This window comes from Manis pentadactyla, chromosome 7, assembly GCF_030020395.1.
Source record: "Manis pentadactyla isolate mManPen7 chromosome 7, mManPen7.hap1, whole genome shotgun sequence".
Classification (NCBI taxonomy): domain Eukaryota; kingdom Metazoa; phylum Chordata; class Mammalia; order Pholidota; family Manidae; genus Manis; species Manis pentadactyla.
The window spans coordinates 1,313,557-1,332,483 of NC_080025.1; the positions used below are offsets into that span (position 1 = coordinate 1,313,557).

Below are 18,927 nucleotides of genomic sequence, written 5' to 3' on the forward strand. Positions count from 1 at the left end.
ATTATCATTTTTATTTGCAGATTAGCCAGATACAGGAGTCCACCCACTAGAGGCTTCACAGCTCCTCCCCAAGGGCCAGCTAACCTCCGAACATAACCACCGGAGAGAAGCGTTCATGCCCATGGCCTGGCACATTCCCTCAGGAAGTCTTCATGGTCTGTACAGGCGGCTGTGGTCCTCACGTCCCTCCTCCACCACCAACAGGAAACGCATCCTGAGTCATAACCACATAAGCACCTTTGTCTTCCGCAGACTCTGCAGACTTGAGGCAGAGAACAGGAAGGAACGAAGTGGGCACCTGGGGCCACAATCCTTCCCCTTTAGGAACTGTGAACTCCTGGTTCCTGCCCTGTGTACACATGTCAGGGTCATGGGATGCAAGTGGCAGAAACCCAACTCACACAAGCTTGAGCCTAAAGAAAAAGAATGTCCCAAGTGCAAGGATGCTCCCTCCTAAGGCCTGAGCAGGCACAGTGACAGCAGGCTGTCTTTATGCCGCTATGGCCTCCTCCCTTTCTGCTCCGTGTTAGGTTGATGGGCTCTGACTTCTCCAGGTGGAAGAGGCTGACCTCCCAGCCTCGGAACTTGGGACCCCAAGGAGGGTAGTGGCCCCCGTGTGTCTTTACTCTACGTCCACTGTAAAAATGCCAAGTGAAGAGTCTGCTTGGCCTGGGTTAGGTCAGGCCCCACCTGGAGGCACGAGGCAGGTCCTTGGGCTGGGGACCATAGCACGACAGCAGGCGAGGGCGGGTGTGTTCTCAGGGGTGAGGCGGCAGGAAGGCACAAAGCACAGAAAGTTTGCACAGCAGATGCCCCCCTCCAAATTTGGCCATCAATTAAGTAACAAGAAATTCAAGAGGCTTCATTTTGTCACAGAAAACCAACACAAGCCATACCGAAGAATGATGCTCTCCTATCAGCACCCACTGCGCTGCCACACGAGGTACCTTCACAGTGTCACTCAGCCTGGAGAAAGTCAGCACCTCCACACCCACACCCACACCCACACCCACAGTTTTCAGTAGCTACTCTCATTGTTGATCAAGGAAACACAAAAAAGCTAAAACCTGTATTAGATGCAAGTTGGGGGACGCAGCGGAGGAAGGACACGGGCAGGGCAGTTACCAGTTTATCCTGTCGTGTTTGAAAGACTTAAAGATTTGTGCTGCTATCAATATCTGACTACGACTGGGTGAGACGGTATTCCATTTCCTTTAAGAAATGACTTTTTTGTTCAATACTAGTTCTTCAAAATAAAGTGATACTCATTAATATATAATATTTTATTCTATTACAAAACTTTTGAGATCTATCACATGAGAAAGACCTTAGATGTCAATCAATTAAAGTTAAATGTACTTAGTATAATTCATCTCCTTGCTTCCCTCGTGGATACAGAATGACAGTGGAGTCATTTGCACGTATAACTGACTTTTCCCTAAAGAAGAGCTACATAACGTGGAATTTAAAATATTAAAGAGTCATAGGGAAGACAGCAAATATCTACATATCTAGCTGGCAGAGTGCCATGGGCCATGGCAGTCACTGTAGAGAGATTTCCATTTTCACTGGATTTAGCATACATAACAAGTAGGCCTCGACAAATGACTGAAATCAGAAAATGTCAAAGCTGTATTAGAAAATTGAGCTGTATTATTTCTTTTACTCCAGAATTAAATGAAGGAAAAAATAAGACAAAATGGAGTGACAGTGTATCTCCTACGTCCAATCTGAAATTTTACATATGATAACAAATATTGTTAAATTATCCACAGCTAATTAGTCGTGAACTGAAATGGACAATTAAACATGTTCTCGACTATTAACTGGTTCATATTTTAGGTATTTGCCTAATTACACATTTCCTAAATTCTTCATTTGCATTGGTTAATTTTTCTAGAGCATTCTATCATGAATTTTTAGTATTTTTTTCTTTGGTATTTACCCTTTTGAGGTTATTTCCATGAGAACATCGAAGACATATAATGTACTATCATCACTGCCCTGGGCATTTTTTCTTAGTCCCTGACGTAAATGATTATGCCATAGAGAAGCAGCAATGCCAGCATGTTTATGTATATGTGTGTGTATATATATATATGCACACACACACACACACACACACTATACATATATACATATATATTTTAATGATGATTATAATTTTTGACTGGTTACATAGAATGTAGAACTTAAAATAAGCCAAGCTTTACATATTTAGCTGTATATAGATGTTTTTTAAAATGCTGATCAAATTTAAAAGGAAAATAACTACTGAAGTCTGGGTCATTTAAATCTCAGACTTCATATTCCTGAACTTAGCAAAAGTGTAGAGAAACATTAAAACATGGTGCCAACAAAGTGCAGTAAACACATGTATATTACAAAAGCATTTGTTTCAGCCTATTCTTTTCTATTTTTTAAAGTAGTAATTTTATTTGTCTACCTAACAAATGTTTCATAGGCAAAATTCTCCGGAGTCCACACACATCCCTCCGTCAGCATTCTGCATCTTCCCTGTCTCATCTTAAAGACCATTTACTCCGAGGCGGTCTTTCTGTTCAATGAGCCCCGGGTACAGGGTACTGAACGTGAGGATCTGCCAGAAGGCCCCCCCCCATGGGGAGCTACTGGCTGGGGGGCTGGGGGTCAGGGGGCACCACCGGAGGCCCAGCCACAGAAGGCTTCGGCCGCTCTGCGTCCTGCAAACCGACCCTCACAGAATGAGGCGAAAATGAAGAAAGACACTGTCAGACAAAGGAAAAATAAAAACGTGCTGCTAGCCAACACAGCCATGGAGAAAGAACAATGCCTATTCTTCACACAGAAAGGAAATGGCAATCCTGAAGCATCCTAGAATGAGGAACAGGAACGCAGACAGACGTGTGAGTTGATACAAGAGACTACCTTCTCCCGATGGGTCTATCATCACGAGTGGTGAGCCAGACACAGCATGTCTCACACCCTCTGAGTCAGAAGGCAAGTGTACGTAAGTGTGGGGATGCTAGAACCATCTAAAGGAAATGAGGCTTCCACATTTTAATCAAAGTGGTAACGTATCAGCAACAGGAGAATGTGGTGAGAAACACACTTATAGTGATAACCAGGGCAACACCATAAAAACTATACAGAGACACACTCAAGAGCTCTGAACTACATCTAGATGGAATCCTGAAGGATTTTCAGAAGGTAACCCGCAGAAAGGAAAGGAAAGACACAGAGAAACAAGAAACAGAGGACACAAACACAAAACAATACAATGAAAGACAGATTCTGATATGTTAATGACTAGTTTACATGTAAATGGTTTGAATACACTGATTAAATGCAGAGACTGGCAGGCAGACTAAAAAAACTCCAGCTACGTGCTGTTTACAAGAAACTCACTTCAAATCCAATGCCACCAATAAGCTGAAAGTAAAAGGATGGGAAAATGCACACCATGTAAATAGGTTTTAAAAATGTAGCTATATTAGTATTAGATAAAGCAGAGTTTGGAGCAAAGAAAATTACCAGAGACACTGAGGAATGTCACACTGTGATATAAGGATCAATATACTGGAAGACGGGATCCTCTTTTTTTGGTTATATATATATTTTTTTATTAAAGTATCATTGATACACAATCATATGAAGGCTTCACATGAGCAACATTGTAGTTACTACAATTCCCCCATTATCAAGTCCTCCCCACATACCCCGTTACAGTCACTATCCATCAGTGCAGTAAGATGCTATAGACTCACTACTTAAGACGTGATCCTCTTACCATTTTAAAAATGGCTCCTAACCTTTTTCATGCCACTCTTTTAGGAAATGGAAATGGACGTGGAAAGCAGTAGACGGGAAGGAGCAAGATACAGAAATGGGCCAAGACAGACACTGGGGGGAGAGGCGGGACAGTGCTAGGGGAAGAATCTCAGGCAGCAGGTAGCGGGCGTGGAAGTGAACGGAGAGATGCCACTGAGGCCTGCAGGTGGGCCTAAGGGGAGGGCGGCAGAGCACAGGATGACTCACCCAGCAGCAGAAACAGGTAGTGACAGCTGGCCACCACTCAGATTCCCGCCGCAGTTAAGTGGCGAGACTGCTGAGAAAGAGGAAGTCCTCAAGCTTTGGGGATTAAAGCAAACACTGGCTGCAGAGGCCCCGGAGCAGGGACAGGGCGTGGGACTCACTATTCCCAACACACGTGTGAGCGAGAACACAGGTCTTAGCAACCTGGCAGAAATCGAGTTGGAACATCACCAGAGTCGCTTACAAGCTGCAGCAGTACCCTAAAATGAGCTCTGATGAGGGGAGGGAGGTGTGGCTGCTAGGACCGGGGGCTGCCTCCTCGGGCCGCTGACCGCGCAGCAACACACGTCCCATCAGAGCAAACGGCTGCATACACGAGCTGGCAACGGCTTCTCAGACAGACCTAGCCGGTGCACCGCACCTCAGGACATGACGTGACAGACGCAGGGCTGTCCCAGGTGGTCACTTCACACACGTCAATACTGCAGAGGTGACATCCCTGCTCTCCCCGGGTGCAGACCAGAGTTTGGAAAGAAACAGATCAACATGCTCGGCGGCAATCAGTGGTGGACTGACGTCCACCAGCCGAACCCCAGACTGTGTGTGAACCATGGGAAATGAGTCCGAGTTTTCAAGTGTTCCAGGCTGTGATGTAGGAAACTGTTCCTTTTGTTTCTGGGTTCATGAGAAATGAACTGTTATCTTAACTAAAACTGAATTACCAATACAGTCAATACATTCTAAAGATTTTTTTTGTATCCCTGAGTCCCTTAGAAATACTCAGGACCTAAGGATTTATTCCAGAGAAGTTTTTTCTGTATTTTTCAGAACCCTAAAACTGAAATTCAGTGTGTTCTAAAAGTGGTTAGATCCTTAATTCCTAACAAGATTAAATTCTTATATTAGCACGAGCTTTTAATCAATATAGAAATCTGGATACCTATATTTGTGGCTCTGTGCACATACATTCAAAATCAAACCAAGGAATATTACCAAATGAAAAACAAAAATATACCAAAATGTCAGATTTGTAACACAAGGGAAAAAAATGGGCTTGTTCTCTGAAAGCTTTTAATCTAGGCTTTCCAAAATGTGTAGTGACCAAATGCAGTTTTCTATGGTTCCTTTGTGTGATGTTAATATTAATGCTGGATTTTCATCAGCAACATATTTTATGAATCAGAATTCAACTTGAACTGAATGATGAAGGGGGCAGGACATGTATTTGGGGCTCTTCTCTGTACAATAATGGATTTCACTCGCAGCAAGTCATTACCACCGTCACCGCTATCACTGCCACTGGGAGCAGCACCGCCACCATACAATCAGAACAACTACCGCAACCATATCTAGCGAGTGCTAAATAAATGATAGCAACAATTTATTACAATTAAAAACTTCAGCTCTATGAAAAACACTGATAAAGGAAACACAAAATAAGCCATTTACTGGGAGAAAATATATGCAAACTACTGATCTGATGAAAGACTTCTATCCAAAATGCACAAGGAAGTTTTATATTCACTCATAACAATCAATCCAATTTAAAAACAGGCAGAAGGGCTGAGAGGACACGTGACCAAAACACACATAAATGGCAAATCAGCATGTGGAAACATGGCCAACTCAAGGAACTGCAATTCGGTCACAGTGACACCACATGCGCCCACCAGAATGGCAACAATGCAGAAGCGGACAGTGTCACAGTCCGGTCAAGGCCGTGGGGCAGCAGGAGCTCCTCCTTACTCGTGGGGATGCAAAGCGCAGCAGCCGCTGCGGAAGACAATCCTGCAAGCTTTACGAGGACAAGCACAGTCCTACCATTGGGTGCAGCAATCGTGCCCCCAGGAACATGCCCAATGGAGTGCTCACAAACAGCTACACACTCAGCTAGACTGCCAGCAGCCAAGACTCCCTCCGATGGGTAAAGGGTAAACAAACTGCAGTCCTGCATGGCTGCAGGGTGGGACATTCTCACTAAGATAGCGAACCGAGATATGCAAGAACCTTAAATACATCCTGTGAAGTGAAAGAATCCAGTCTGAAGAGTCCAGGTACCGCATGAAACCCATCACACAGTATCCAGAAATGGCAAACCATGAAGATGATGATATGACCGGCGGCTGCCCAGGGCCATGGGGAGGGATGGAGAATTGGACAGTTGAAGGATTTTAAAAGCAGTGACCTATTCTGTATGCTTCTGTAAAGGTAAATATGGGACACTGCATTTCTCAAAACCCATAGGACATTCTAGATCAAAGAATGAAACTGGATGCATGTAATTTACAAAAAATTTACCTGGAAGGCTGGGAAGGCCCTGGAAGGAATGGAGACAGACAGGGGAATCAAACTGTGTTTCACATGCGAACCACCCTCACCAGAGGAGGTGGGGTGGGGTGGACCTGGGACCTGCGGGGAGGGAGGCCTGCGAGGCTAGGGACCAAGGAGCCGCATGGTTGCTGGGGTTGCCAGAGCTGTGAACCCAGGGGCTACAGGTCAGCGACTCTGATTCTGCTGTACAGATGCGCTGGAACTGAACGACCAAGTCGTCGGGAGGCAGATGTGGGGACCACACTCCTCATGCCTGCAGTGGGAACTCACAGATTAGCAGGGAGCAGTCCAGAATGATCTGCATGGCGACGGCCTGGGGCTGGAGAGGCCAGTGTGACAGCATTCAGCCAGCGGAGACACGGACAGTCACAGAGAGAGGCAGCTATGGACATGCGCATGCACACAACTGCTGCTCTGTCGGCAAGCTGGCGAAAGGAACAGCCGCCCGGCGGCGATGGAAACACTCAGGGCCCACACCGTGATTTCCGACGCCATTCTCCAAGAGAAGGAAGCAGGCTCTTCAGAGAAATGGCTGACTCGGTATGACTCAACCTGGAGCCACGTGCAGTAACAGAACATAAGGTGGCGGAGCCCAAAATAAAAATGAAAGGAAAACGAAAGCAAAAAGACAAACAAAACATCCAGTGGAGGTTTGTCAAAGCAACAACAGAAGGAACTGCCATTAGCCAAAAATGGACTGATTTCAGTGACAAAATTAAGTAGCATGAGGCGACACACAGCCATGAAGTAAATACCAGCGAGTCTATGCCACTGTGAATACATACATGGGACAGGAGAGAAGCCGCAGAATTCCCAGTGATTTATGCAAACATTCTGCATTCAAGGGAGACGAGCCTGGCCTCTCACCGTGTCAGTGGGGCTGATGCAGGGGGCGCCTTCCAGAGCGCAGCACAGGGTGGGGGCAGCTGGAGGGACTTGGCCCAGAGGGACCTGGGGGCACCGCCTCGGCCGGGTGGGGGTGCGGGTGGGCGCCAAGGCCAACACGGCATCAGAAATCATGCCTCTGTGGTCTTTTCCTCAAAACACATAATCCCAGCAGCATCATGACGAAAATATCCACCAAATCCCAACAGAAGGGCAACCTTACCTTACCAGAGCTCATCAGAAAGAAGCGACACTGTGCAACGGTCACAGCGACGTAGGGCAGCATGGCGACAGCCAGACGCGGCACCATATCCACGGGGGATCCTAGAACAGCAAGGACACTAAGTAAAACTATGGAAAGCTCAGTGAGCTATGACTTTACTTGGTTAATAATTCATCAATATTGCTTTGTTCACTCTAACTGTACCACACCAACATAGGTGTTAGTGGGGAAACTGCATAGAAAGGTATATGGAAACTGTGTCCTATCAGTTCATTTTTTAATAAATATAAAACTATTATAAATAAAGTTTATTTTTAAAAATAAAGCATTTTAAAGAGAAAAAAATGCAACAAGAAAAGACCAATAGGGTATTCCGAAATCAAATTACAAGATCTAGGATACAACAAAGTCAAATCAATATATTTAAAAAGACCAAAAGAAACTGAGACAGACAGAGAGGCAGAGAAGATAACAGCTGAAAATTATGTAAAACTGATGAAAGGCATGAAACCACAGATCTAAAAAGTATAATAATATATGCATACAAAATAAATAAAAGTTCAAAAAAAATTATTCCCTCTTGGCATAGCTACAAAATACCTTCATAGCAGCATCCAGACTAGGGTTTGGCGGAACACTTAGAACCAGTCTAGCCAATCTGACATATAAAATTATCTTACACATGATTAAACTTTCCAACTGAAAGCTGAGAATGGAAGAATGGATTTAAAGCTGTTGACAAGAACTTGCTTTAGATCCAAAACCACAAACAGACTGAATGGAAAAGGAGGCATAAACATATGCCATGGAAACAGTGACAAACACCAGCAGGGAAGGCTCCACTCCACTCCTGTCCCACAAAGTACACACCGTCAGAATTGTTTCAAGGGAGGGAGGAAGGACATTGTATACTGTTAACTTCCAGTTCATTCCATTGGGGCTGGAGAAGATACTTGGATAAGTTCCATCTTTTTGCTTATTGAGACTTTTCTGTGGCCCAACAGCAGACGGTCTGTGCTCTACCCTGGTGGACGTCCCATGTGCACGTGAAAAACTACACGTGCCTGTTCTGTGTGCAGTGTGGCACAATCTTCCGGATCCATTTAATCAGTGCTGTTCCTCTGCTTTTTCACTGGTCATATCCATATCTCGCCATCCTACCCAGTACTGAAAGCAAGGAACTGAAATTTCCGAACATCACTGTAGAACTGTCTGTTTGTCCCTTCATTTTTACTTGCTGTATTTTGAGGATCTCTTGATTAGTGTTTATATGTTCGTAACTGTTATGTCTTCCTGATGGTGTTTGAACGTCTGATCAATAAATAGCATTAGATTCTCAAACACATCACTGGCAGCTAGAAAAAAAATGGAATAATACCCTCCTAGTTTAAAGAAAAACATATTTCTCAATTAGAATCAATCACAAAGCTGTCAACTAAGAACAATGGTATACTGAAGACAACTGGGGGCTGACAAATTCTCGGAAACGTGACTCGTGAATGTTCACACTTGGAATGGTATAGGAGGGGCACACCACCAAAGTGAATGAAACAAGAAGACGTGAATCGAGGGAAGCTGGGCATCCAAGGGAGGAAATGAGACGAGGCGGCCCTCAGGAGGACGGAGAAGAAACCAAGGAGGGCATTGCCCACTTGAAGCAGGTGAGAAACCTCTGGGCAGTATCTGTGACACAGGAGGACACCGGCAGAACACCAAATGGGAAGAGAACTCGGCGTGGTGCAAGTAGAGCCGAAGCGTGAACTATTTAAAAGAGGCAGAGAAGACTAGAAAGTGGAGGGAGTCTTAAAGGCGGCAGTGCTGTCCAGGAAACGGGAGGCTGTCACGGGGCGCAGAGAGCCCGGCTGGGAAGGGCACGCACACGGTCTAAGCAAAAGCACCTCGGAAAAGAAGGGAGGAAAGGGAAACGGGAAGTGTCGTGCGGGCGGGCGGGGGGCCGAATATGATCAAACTGCCCCCCCCGTATCAAATTCGGTAACTACTGCTGCAAAATGAAAATCAATGACTGCAGCTAAAGGGTAATACTTAACAATTTGGAGGTAAATATCCAAAAAATTTCAATCAAAGGAACTGAAATGTGGGCTCTCTTGAGAGGGACAAGAGGCTGCTATCCCTCGTCAAAACACACTGACTTTAAATTAAGGGCAAGTAGAATTCTACTAAAAAACGAGGATGAATTAAAAATAAAACAATAAAATAGGAAAGCAGTGATACCCTAATGGCTACAGAGTTCATACATTTCCTAAAACTCAGTTCCTTCCAGTTGAGTTTGAGAGCTAGCCGTGGATACTGATCAAAGAAAAAGAAGTGTCTACTATTTTTTAATGTTTTTTAAAATACAGTGATGGCATCTGAAGACAGAATCTTAAAGGCAGACCACACAAAATAAATATGTTTCATTGGTAGGTTAATAAGATTAAGTGATTAACACAGGCATCAATCTTAGTTTATAGTTCATTTGATGATTCTGAGCCCAATTATCTTCAAGAGTAAAATGCACACAGTACGTGTAATCTGCTTCTTTATTTGGTGTAAAACCTAACAAAACCACATAATAATCACAATTTGTTCCTACTGATTGATAGTGCCATTTGGACACCCTCAGTATCATCAGTTAAGAGTTTTATGCATAATTAAATTGTATAGCTAATTAGTGCACAACAAAATAGAAAGCTCAACTTATGAATTATGGAAATTCTCCATTTGAAGAGCAAAATACCATTTTGAAGGCAGTGACTTCTATGCAATGTTATCTAAAGCACTACATAGAATCCTGAGTCAGATTTCCATATCAGGTCTGGAAATGTTCATTTATTTTTAATTAGCTAACTAGAATATAGCTTTGCAAGAAAATGAACAGAGAAGTGATTTATTTACACACTGAGGCTCCTCAATCATAGGTTAATACATGTAAGCAGCTTAAATAGTTCATGACACATCATAAATGCTCCATAAATATTATCTATGAAAACCATTATTCCAAACCTGAAGGATGTCACGATCTGCAGTCAGTGTATACAAATAGACTCCATGGTTTGTAAGTCACAGCGAGTGAGCAGCAGCAGTTTGTTTCCTTTACATTTACACATTTTACTTTTACACATTTTCCTTTAATGAAATGAGTATTTTCTGCTCTTTATTCCTGAAATATTTTTATAAGTAGATTCTGTAACACAAAGAGCCCGCTGCCTCTGCGACGTTTGCGAGCGTACTTAGTATCTGGCTTTTTCGGTAAACAACCACAGTGGTGCCAGTTCCATGGGCAGGAGCAGGAAGTACGATATCCCGCTTTGCTTCTGCAGCCTCTGCACTTTGAGGATTATTTCGTTTTCTTTTAAGTCGTTATGCTGAGATTTGACTGTGCCGTCCCATTAATGGCCCAAGTGAAATCCCCCAACTTAAAATAAGTCCCCAGAACCTTGCCGTGTCTAGATGGTCACCCAGGGGGGTAACAAATGGTGATGAGCTCTTCTGGGAAGATCTTTACAACGAGGCATCAAATCTCCCGACCACCAGGCCAGACCAGGAGAAAGCAAGAGACGCAGACAGGTCTGCGGGGGTTTCAGGGCGCGATGCCGGGCGACCTGGTGACAGGTGCTGGAGCTGCCCACGGAGCGCGGGGCTGCCAGCCCACCCGAGCACCTCCGCGGGCAGAAAGCACACGGGGCAGAAAGGACAGTTAGGCCGTGGCCGGCGCCAGGCCGTAGGGCTGGACAGCACTACTGCTAAGTGCAGAGCGCCCGCGGCAGGGACACGGCAACAGCCTTGTTGGGAATCCAAGTTCCGGTGCAGTCCACGCGCAAAGCGGGCGGCCTCTGCACGAGAAACAGAGCCGGGTCCTCGGTGCCCACCCTGCGTGCGCCTGCATCGGGTGCGCCCTGGGGCCAGGCACGGGTTCAGCAGTCTAGAGAAGGGGCCCTCTCCACCTGCGTGACCGAGATGGGCCCACGAGCAGCCAGTCCGCCTCGTCTACAGCCCCAGAGCATAGCGTCTTGAACCTACGAGTTCTTCGGGGGGCAGACAGGCCGCGAGCCCCAGAGTCGGCACGTGCACAGTGACGCGCACCAAGGGAAGCCCGGCCCCGGCCACCGAGGCCTCCGAGCTCTTCTCGCCGCCGAGCGGCTGCCGACGGCAACCCAGGACCCCGGGCGAAAGCCATCCGCCGCATCACTGACAGGGGCCAGGCTTTTCAGGAAAACCGCAAACCGAGCAGCTGCCCCCCAGAGCACCCCATTTACAAGGGACGACCGCGGGGGACACACTCCAACTCGGGAATACCGACTGCAGGGTCTGGAGCCTAAGTCGGTCAGAGTTCATTTCCGGGCAGAGCCCCACGGCCAAGTTGCAGTTTTGAGAAGGTGTCCCGACAGCTGGGAGGCTGCCTCCCTTCCCAGGGGCTCCAATTGGCAAAATCATCATTCAAAGGCTTGTAGGCCAGAGGCACCACGAGGTGTGGGGCCCACGCGGGCGGACCTGCCGCTGAGCGGGGCTCGGCTGCCAAGCGTGTCAGTTTGGGGGCGGCGACTCGCACGAACCGTGAGGGGTCTGCTTTGCTTTCCGCGAGCCCAGGCGTCCGTGCGCAAGGCGGCGACAGGCTCCCTGATGGAGGAACCCACCACCCCCGGCAGCAGGGCCAACGGCACGGCCTCCTGTCTGCACCAGGCCCCGGGCCCCGCCGCGCGGCGGGACACACGCCAGGCGGGCGCCTCTCCCGCGGGCCCTGCCCCTAAGCGTCCGGGCTGGTCCGCGACACACCGGCGCGCCCTGCTCCTCGGGGCCACTCCCGGGGCGGACGGCTACGCCAGGCTTCCACACGCTCGTCCAGGTTAAACTAAGGCAACTACAGCCTCTGCTCGCAGGACCTGGAGCGACGGGAGAGACCCAGGAGCTCCTCGCGGCACCCCGGGCCTCCGGCCACAGGGCGGCCCTGCAGACGGCGGGGGGCCGAGGCCCGTCCGCGCCTGTTGTCCGCACTCCAGGCGAGTTTTACAGCGGCGCACTGAGTGCGCGGACACGGGGAAGGGCGGCCGCCTCCGCGGGCCTCTGCTGCGGACCCCGCAGGACCGGGAGCGCGCGGCCTCGGGAGCGCTGCGCCGCCAGCCGGGGAGAAGGGCTCGGGCCGCGCCCGCCCGCCGCCCCCCGCGCTCCCACCGCCCCGCCGCCCGCCCCCGCCTGGAGCCCCCAGCGGCGCGCGGCTTACCGACCCGGGGCGGCGGGGCGCTCGCCCTCCCGAGGATCCCGCGCTCGCCCTGCCCGAGACGCCAGCCAGCGCCGGCGCGCGGGACGACGTACGCGGGGCGCGAGCGTGGGCTCCACGTGCGCAGGACGCGGCGTGTGACGTCACGTCCGCTGGGCCGGGGAGGCGCGGCGCTGCCCCTGGCGGTGGACGAGGGGAAGCGAGGCAGCGGAGCCGCGGATCGCGGGCCTGCGGGGTCCCCGCCTCCCGGCCGCAGAGGCGCGCCGCCTGTGCCCACGCCCGCCCGCCGGGGGCCGCGCGGAGCCCCAGTGCCCCGTCTCCGCTCCGCTGACCCGGGAGCTGGGCGCGCGGAGAGAACCCTCGGGAAGGGGGAAGGACGACGTAGCGGAGCTCGGGGCTCCGGCTTGCGACGGCCCCTTCTGCCCGCACCGCTGTGGACAGCGCCCGAAGGTCCGAGCACGCGGGCCTGACCGGCAGTGTAGCTATCGGCCGAAGGGGCCCCGCAAGGACGACGTGATTCCTTGCCCCCCTAAAGGTCCGTGAGCTCCTGGTTCCCCAAATAGTGACGACAAAGCTCTACATTACAACGAAATGGGGCATTTCGGATTAGCTTCTGTCTGTATTCACTGGACATCTTCTTTAATAATAGAAAATGCCCACCTACTGTAACTGGATAATTTGTGCAACCAATCTGTTTTCCCTAATTCAATATAAACTTCATGATTGTTGACATGAGGTTTATCTTATTGACTTATATCCTCAAAACCCAGAACGGTGCTTTGAACATATAAGCATCCACAATTTTTAAATTAAAAAATGAAAACAATGCAGGGCTATTATACACAGGGCCTTGTGGAGGGTGCTTATTTATTTCCAAGTGCTGAGTGAGCATCAACAGTGAGTCAGATACTCTTATCAAATTTGGGCTAAATTTGTAAATAAGACACACAAGCTCTTTTCTCATGGAGCTTCCAATCTAGCAAAAAGTGAAAAGATAGGGTTTGAACAACAAAAACTTCCAAGTTTTTAAGGGATGTTGCTAAGGAGAAATACAGGTTGCTAGGCCATGGAGAGCCATTAAGGATTTCAGTCTGAGTGACAAGCTGAGATCTGAATGAGAGAAATTGTCTACATCTGCAGTTAAGAGGAGCTCTCGGCGGAAGTCACTGAGTTCGTGGAACAGGCCGGTGACAATAAGAACCAGGAGAGCACTGGACAGAGAGGCTGGGAGGCGGATTTTCTGATGCAGAGGGCGTGAGGATGGGGGGCTGGGATGGTCCTTGGACATCCTGTCTAGCTGGATACGGTGCTGTCCCTAATGCTTTATGACCACTGTTCATCCTTGGGTCCACTGCCCTGCTCCCCCGGGACTCCCAACACACACGTAACCCGTTAGAGCGTCACCTTGCACGTATGTCTGCTTGTTTCAGCCCCCTTGGCCATGATCAAGCACAGCAAAAACAACGCCAACCACAGTGCTAGTTTTAAGAGACAACAATGATGTGGGCGGATCTTCTGTTTTGCTCCCCTAACAAGGACATTTTCTTTAGCAAGAGATTTACTGGGCCACTTGATATGGGCCATTTGCTAAGCAGCCTGGATAATGAATTTCTTTGTCACGGTTTGCTCGAGATGACCGTCGTGTGCGTTTGGAAGCCTTTCATCATGAGATAAAATGCAGCTGTGAGGTTCCCTGTTTCCTGTTACCAAAGCCTTTTGTGGCCACTGTTTGAGTTTAGTGGAGATTTATGATCCGGGACAAAGAGGTTAAGTCATCTGCTGCTCAGCACAGCCTTCTAGTTTTCTGTAAAAGGGTGAGGAATCATTCTTTGCAGTAAACATCACTTTCAGCAAAGTTGACACTTAAGTGCCTATTGAACATTCACTCAAATTTTCCCTCTAAGACTGAAATCAATAGAGGCTGGCCCTGCAGGTTCAGTATTATTCCCGAGGGGAGCATACATCCTTTCACCCCAAGGCCAGCGGGCTTGGGGCACTAAAAGCTTGGGGAGATGGGCCTCAAGGGCCCTCCCACCCATTCCAGTTATTGTCAAACAGCCATTTCCCACACGTTTCTGGACTCATACTTAATTTCCATGTTTCCTGAAATATTTTACAAACTTGTATGAAGGTAATAAAGCTCTGTGTGACGAGTAAATAAGACAGGGAGGTTTTGAATTCTTGGCTGTTTGAATCAATTAGGAACCTTGTTTCAAGTAGTGGAAAACACCAGGGCGCAATACCTTGGCAACCTGCAGATGGTGTGGCTCTGGAAAGGGGTGGTCTTGGGTGCAGGACGTCGGCTCTGTCCCACGAGGCCTGCTCCTCGGGGCCGACGACATCCTCGCTCAGTATCTTCAACTGTGGTCACCAGGTAGCTCCCAGAATCCCCTGGGGACAGCCCTCGGATGCCTGAGAAGAAAAAGAAAGTATTTTTTCACCAAAATTTAAAGCAAAGATTTTTAATTCACTCTGAGTCACCCACCCACCCCTGAAACAACAGCTGTCCAAGGAATGTGGGGTCCTCGTGTTGCGTGAGGCCTGGGTCCCAGGCTGCAGGTTTAGACGGGGGAAGGGGGGGCGAGCAGCCGTTCTGCGCGTGCGCCTGCGGGGCAGTGCCCGAGAGCTGCCGGTGCGACCCGGGAGCCCCAGATCAGCAAATGTGCATTACCGCGGGTGAATACACATGCTTTTATTTGCAAAACTTAAATATTGGCACCACTAGGGATCCAACAGAAGTTTTTTCCTCATCTTAACCTTTGAGGAGTTTACCATCTACTAGAGAAAACAGAGTTCTCAAAATATTTTGTGCACTGTGATGAACAATGTGGCCTTTCTGTTTCTCAGATTGTCCCCTCATTTTATCTCCAAGTTTTCAAAGCCTATGACTAGTGGTAAATACACCTACATCCTCATCACATTTGTCTGTATAAGTGTGTGTGTGTGAGAAATGACAGAATGAGTTAGTCACGTGGTGTGTGTTGAACTTGCAAAGGACAAGCGTAAGGCCATTTTATAAACTATGGTAAATCCTCCAAGATTAATTTCTTTTCCAGGAAATATTGGCCAAATATGAATATTAATTAAGTGGGGAGCTCATGTCATGACCTAAATCTTATTTAGAACTGAAAGGTTACTGAGACTACATCATCATAATAGTAATAGTTTTGTAATATTGAGTGAATCTGAGACTTCATTGAATATTTAGAATCCATTATTCTGGTAGGCATGACTTAATAAACGTCTCCGATTCTAAGCAAGAATGCATTTTGGTGTGATAAGTGATCACGTATCCATCAGGAATGAGCGTATGTTGTAAAGGGAATTGAGGAATTAACATCTTCAAGCTAAAAGTTGCATACTATCCTGCAGTGTTTTGCATTTCTAAGCTTTGGGAGAAGCCGCAGATGGAGAAACATCAGAGGGGGAAGCCCAGCTCGGCAGCGGTTCCCCAGGCGCTGATTTGTGGACCTGGGTTAGAGTAAGGAATTTCTAGACGATGGAAAAATGAAAAACCAAACGGAGCAGGGACTCTGGGTAGGTTTTAGCAGAGACCATTCAAGTGCAGAAGCTCCTCTGTGTTGTAAGCTGGTGTTTTTTTTCTACGCTTGTTTTAATGATAAAAGAGATGGCAACCTTTCTCTGACCATCTGGTTACTTAATATTTAATGTGTTTTCTAATTTGCAAAACTGGTAACGTTACGTTGACTCCAAAAAAAAAAAAAAAGGAAATCTGACTGTTGCTGGAGTCCACAAGCCTTGGGAGCGCTTCCGTGCGTTTGTTCTCGCACGTGAGCGAGCCCGGGAGGTCGCCGCACTCCGGGGAAGGTCGAGACAGCCTCCCCGAGCTGCCCCCATCGGGGTCCCGTCCCGGGGGTTGGTTCCGCCGCAGCCGCCGGCAGAGGGGGCCCCGCGCACTCCTGGGCGATACCGCGTCTGCACAGACGCTGCCCACCACGCTCACAGCAGAGGGAGGCAGTCAAAAGGGCAGATCTACGTTGTCCCTCAGAAATAAAGTCGGTGCCCTCTGTTGACCTGTGGGAGGCTTTATTTTGTTTTGTTTTTTACCTTCATGGGACGAACTGCAAACTGCAGGGTTTGTTTGCCTTGTTTTCTTGAAATGTTGTATAGCAAACATTGCATTTTAGAAATTTTACTTGGAAGGTTTCACCTTTCATTTATAGTTAGGTCGGCTGACGGGCTCCTGGGGGGCGTGATGCTGGGGTGCGAGGCAGGTGCTTGACCTCAAGAGGATGTCAGGTGGTAGTGTGACATTTCAGTGTGGGCTGGAGCTCCTGTATTACGCAAAAAAAGGCTTTGTGCAACTGAAGTGTCACAAGCTAAATGACTGCAAATTGAGGACACATCTCTGAGGAGCGGTGAATTCCCCATCAACAATTGAATTACCCATCAACAATTCTAATACTTAGAGAGAAGAACCTGCCCAAGGCAGGCGTTTCAAAGGAAAGTGTTTTCACCTCGTCTGGCGCCCCAGTGTCAGGGCCAAGGCCCAGGGCAATGTGATTGAATCTCTCCCGCAGAAGTCAGAATGCACCTAATCCGTTCGTCTTTTCCCCTGGAAATAGGGCCATTTAAAGGGAGGTGACGGGATCAAGGCTGAGGCTGAAGATCTTACAACAAAGTGAATAATGTGCATTTATGAGCCTCTGCTCCCACACTTCTCCTCTGAGATGTAACTCCCCCTTTCCAGCAGGGAAGAGGCACTGAGATGTCTGCACATCCTGTCTTCACGCCACTGGTTGTCCAGCTTTCATTAGGAGCATCAGTTCTCACAAAAATATGAAAGAGTGTAGATCTCCATCTGGATCATTCAATACAAGAAAAATATAAGCACAAATAAAGTAAAGAAGCTCATGGAACTCAGCCCTGAAGGCCTGTACCGTCTAATGACGCCTGCATGATTCTTGCTGGAGGCACAGGGCACACGCGACGTCAGGGCCTGAGGAGGGCACTCTGGGGGGACTGCTCCAAGCCTCTTACCTGTCCCGTGGACGTGCCCTTCCCACCTGGACGCAGCAGTGAGTACTCTGCGAGGAACCTGGAATGGCCACCCGTACAGAAACTGCAAGTTGGCCACATGTCGGAAGATCTGCTGAGAAGCAGCCCCCCAGGCTACATCGGGGTGGCCTGGCCCCTGGGAATTCGGCCTTTCCTTGTTGCGCACAGCAGGGCATTCTGAGTGCTGTTTCTTTTTCACTTGGGAAGGCTGGAATTTCTATAGAAAAACTGAAAGCAGTTGACACTTAGCCGGGCGGCCATTTGGCACGGCTGCTGAGAATCACACACCTATCTGCTCAGATGCTCTCTGACACCCAGGACCGAACCATCCTATTTTTTAAATCTGTGACAGAATATGATTATCCCGCTGTGATAAGAGGATTTCTGTCATTAACATTCTTTAATGCATTAACTTCTGGCAGCCATCACCTCTAATACATGACAGTCAACCAGGGCAGATCATAAAAAAATAGAAATGTTCATCTAATTTTTTTAAAAAGCCTTATTAGGGTGTCATTTACATGCTATTAAATCAATCTTAAAAAAAAAGTATTAAGGTATAATTTGCACTTTACTTAAATTAACCTGAAAGTATAATTGAACGAGGTTTAGTAAACTTACACGGTTGTGTGACCATCACCACAATTCAGTTTTCAAAGATGTGATCAGCCAACAGATTAGGAAATAAGCAGCGATTCCACGTGATGGGGACACACGGGGTGGGGTCGCCCACGGAGCCCCCACCACGGAGCCTCCTCTCTGAGGCTGCGGTCCTGCTGCGGCCGAGCCGGACTGGGCGTGAGTTACGCTGTGTTTTATTTTACCTTCCCCAGTCAGTACCGGATTGTGTCCAGTTTGGGGCTGTTATGAAAAATGCTGTTTCGACATATGTTTACATTTCTCTCAGGAATGGAATCACTGGTAAATGCATGTTGATTAAACTGCCAAACTGTTTTCCAAACTGGGAGCATCATTTCAAATTCTCACCAGCAATTTATGAAGATTCCAGTTTCTCCACATTATCCTGACAGGCGTAGCGATGGTCTGTCTGAATCTTAACTCCAAGGACCTCTAACTAAAAAAAAAGAGTATTGCAAGTCTATTTTGTGATTATTTCTGTTGCCTGAGGAAGGAGGGTGGTGGGAGAGGCTTGAATAGGAAAGAAATTTTCAGTTGTTTAAAGTAGGTCTGGTGATTGGAAAAGATGGTCACTTCATTCTTTTCCTTTTAATGGATTTTA

The 18,927-nt window shown here is 47.9% G+C and overlaps 1 protein-coding gene and 1 long non-coding RNA gene across 2 annotated transcripts in view; both read right to left on the reverse strand.

Moving 5' to 3' along the window:
* Positions 1-13,956, reverse strand: part of LOC118918953 (uncharacterized) — a 155,631-nt gene extending 141,675 nt beyond the window's left edge. Inside the window, exons 1-3 of the mRNA XM_057505027.1 lie at positions 13,801-13,956; positions 12,672-13,197; positions 7,454-7,554 (exon numbers count right to left, since the gene is read on the reverse strand). Coding sequence (XP_057361010.1) covers positions 7,454-7,554; positions 12,672-13,197; positions 13,801-13,956 — 783 coding nt within the window. The remainder of the gene's footprint in view (positions 1-7,453; positions 7,555-12,671; positions 13,198-13,800) is intronic.
* A 761-nt stretch (positions 13,957-14,717) lies between these two features.
* Positions 14,718-18,429, reverse strand: LOC130684364 (uncharacterized). The gene is made up of 3 exons (XR_008998613.1): positions 18,309-18,429; positions 17,670-17,915; positions 14,718-15,080 (listed from the first exon to the last, which is right to left on the reverse strand). It is a non-coding gene; the product is annotated as an uncharacterized LOC130684364 (long non-coding RNA).
* Between the last annotated feature and the right edge of the window lie 498 nt (positions 18,430-18,927).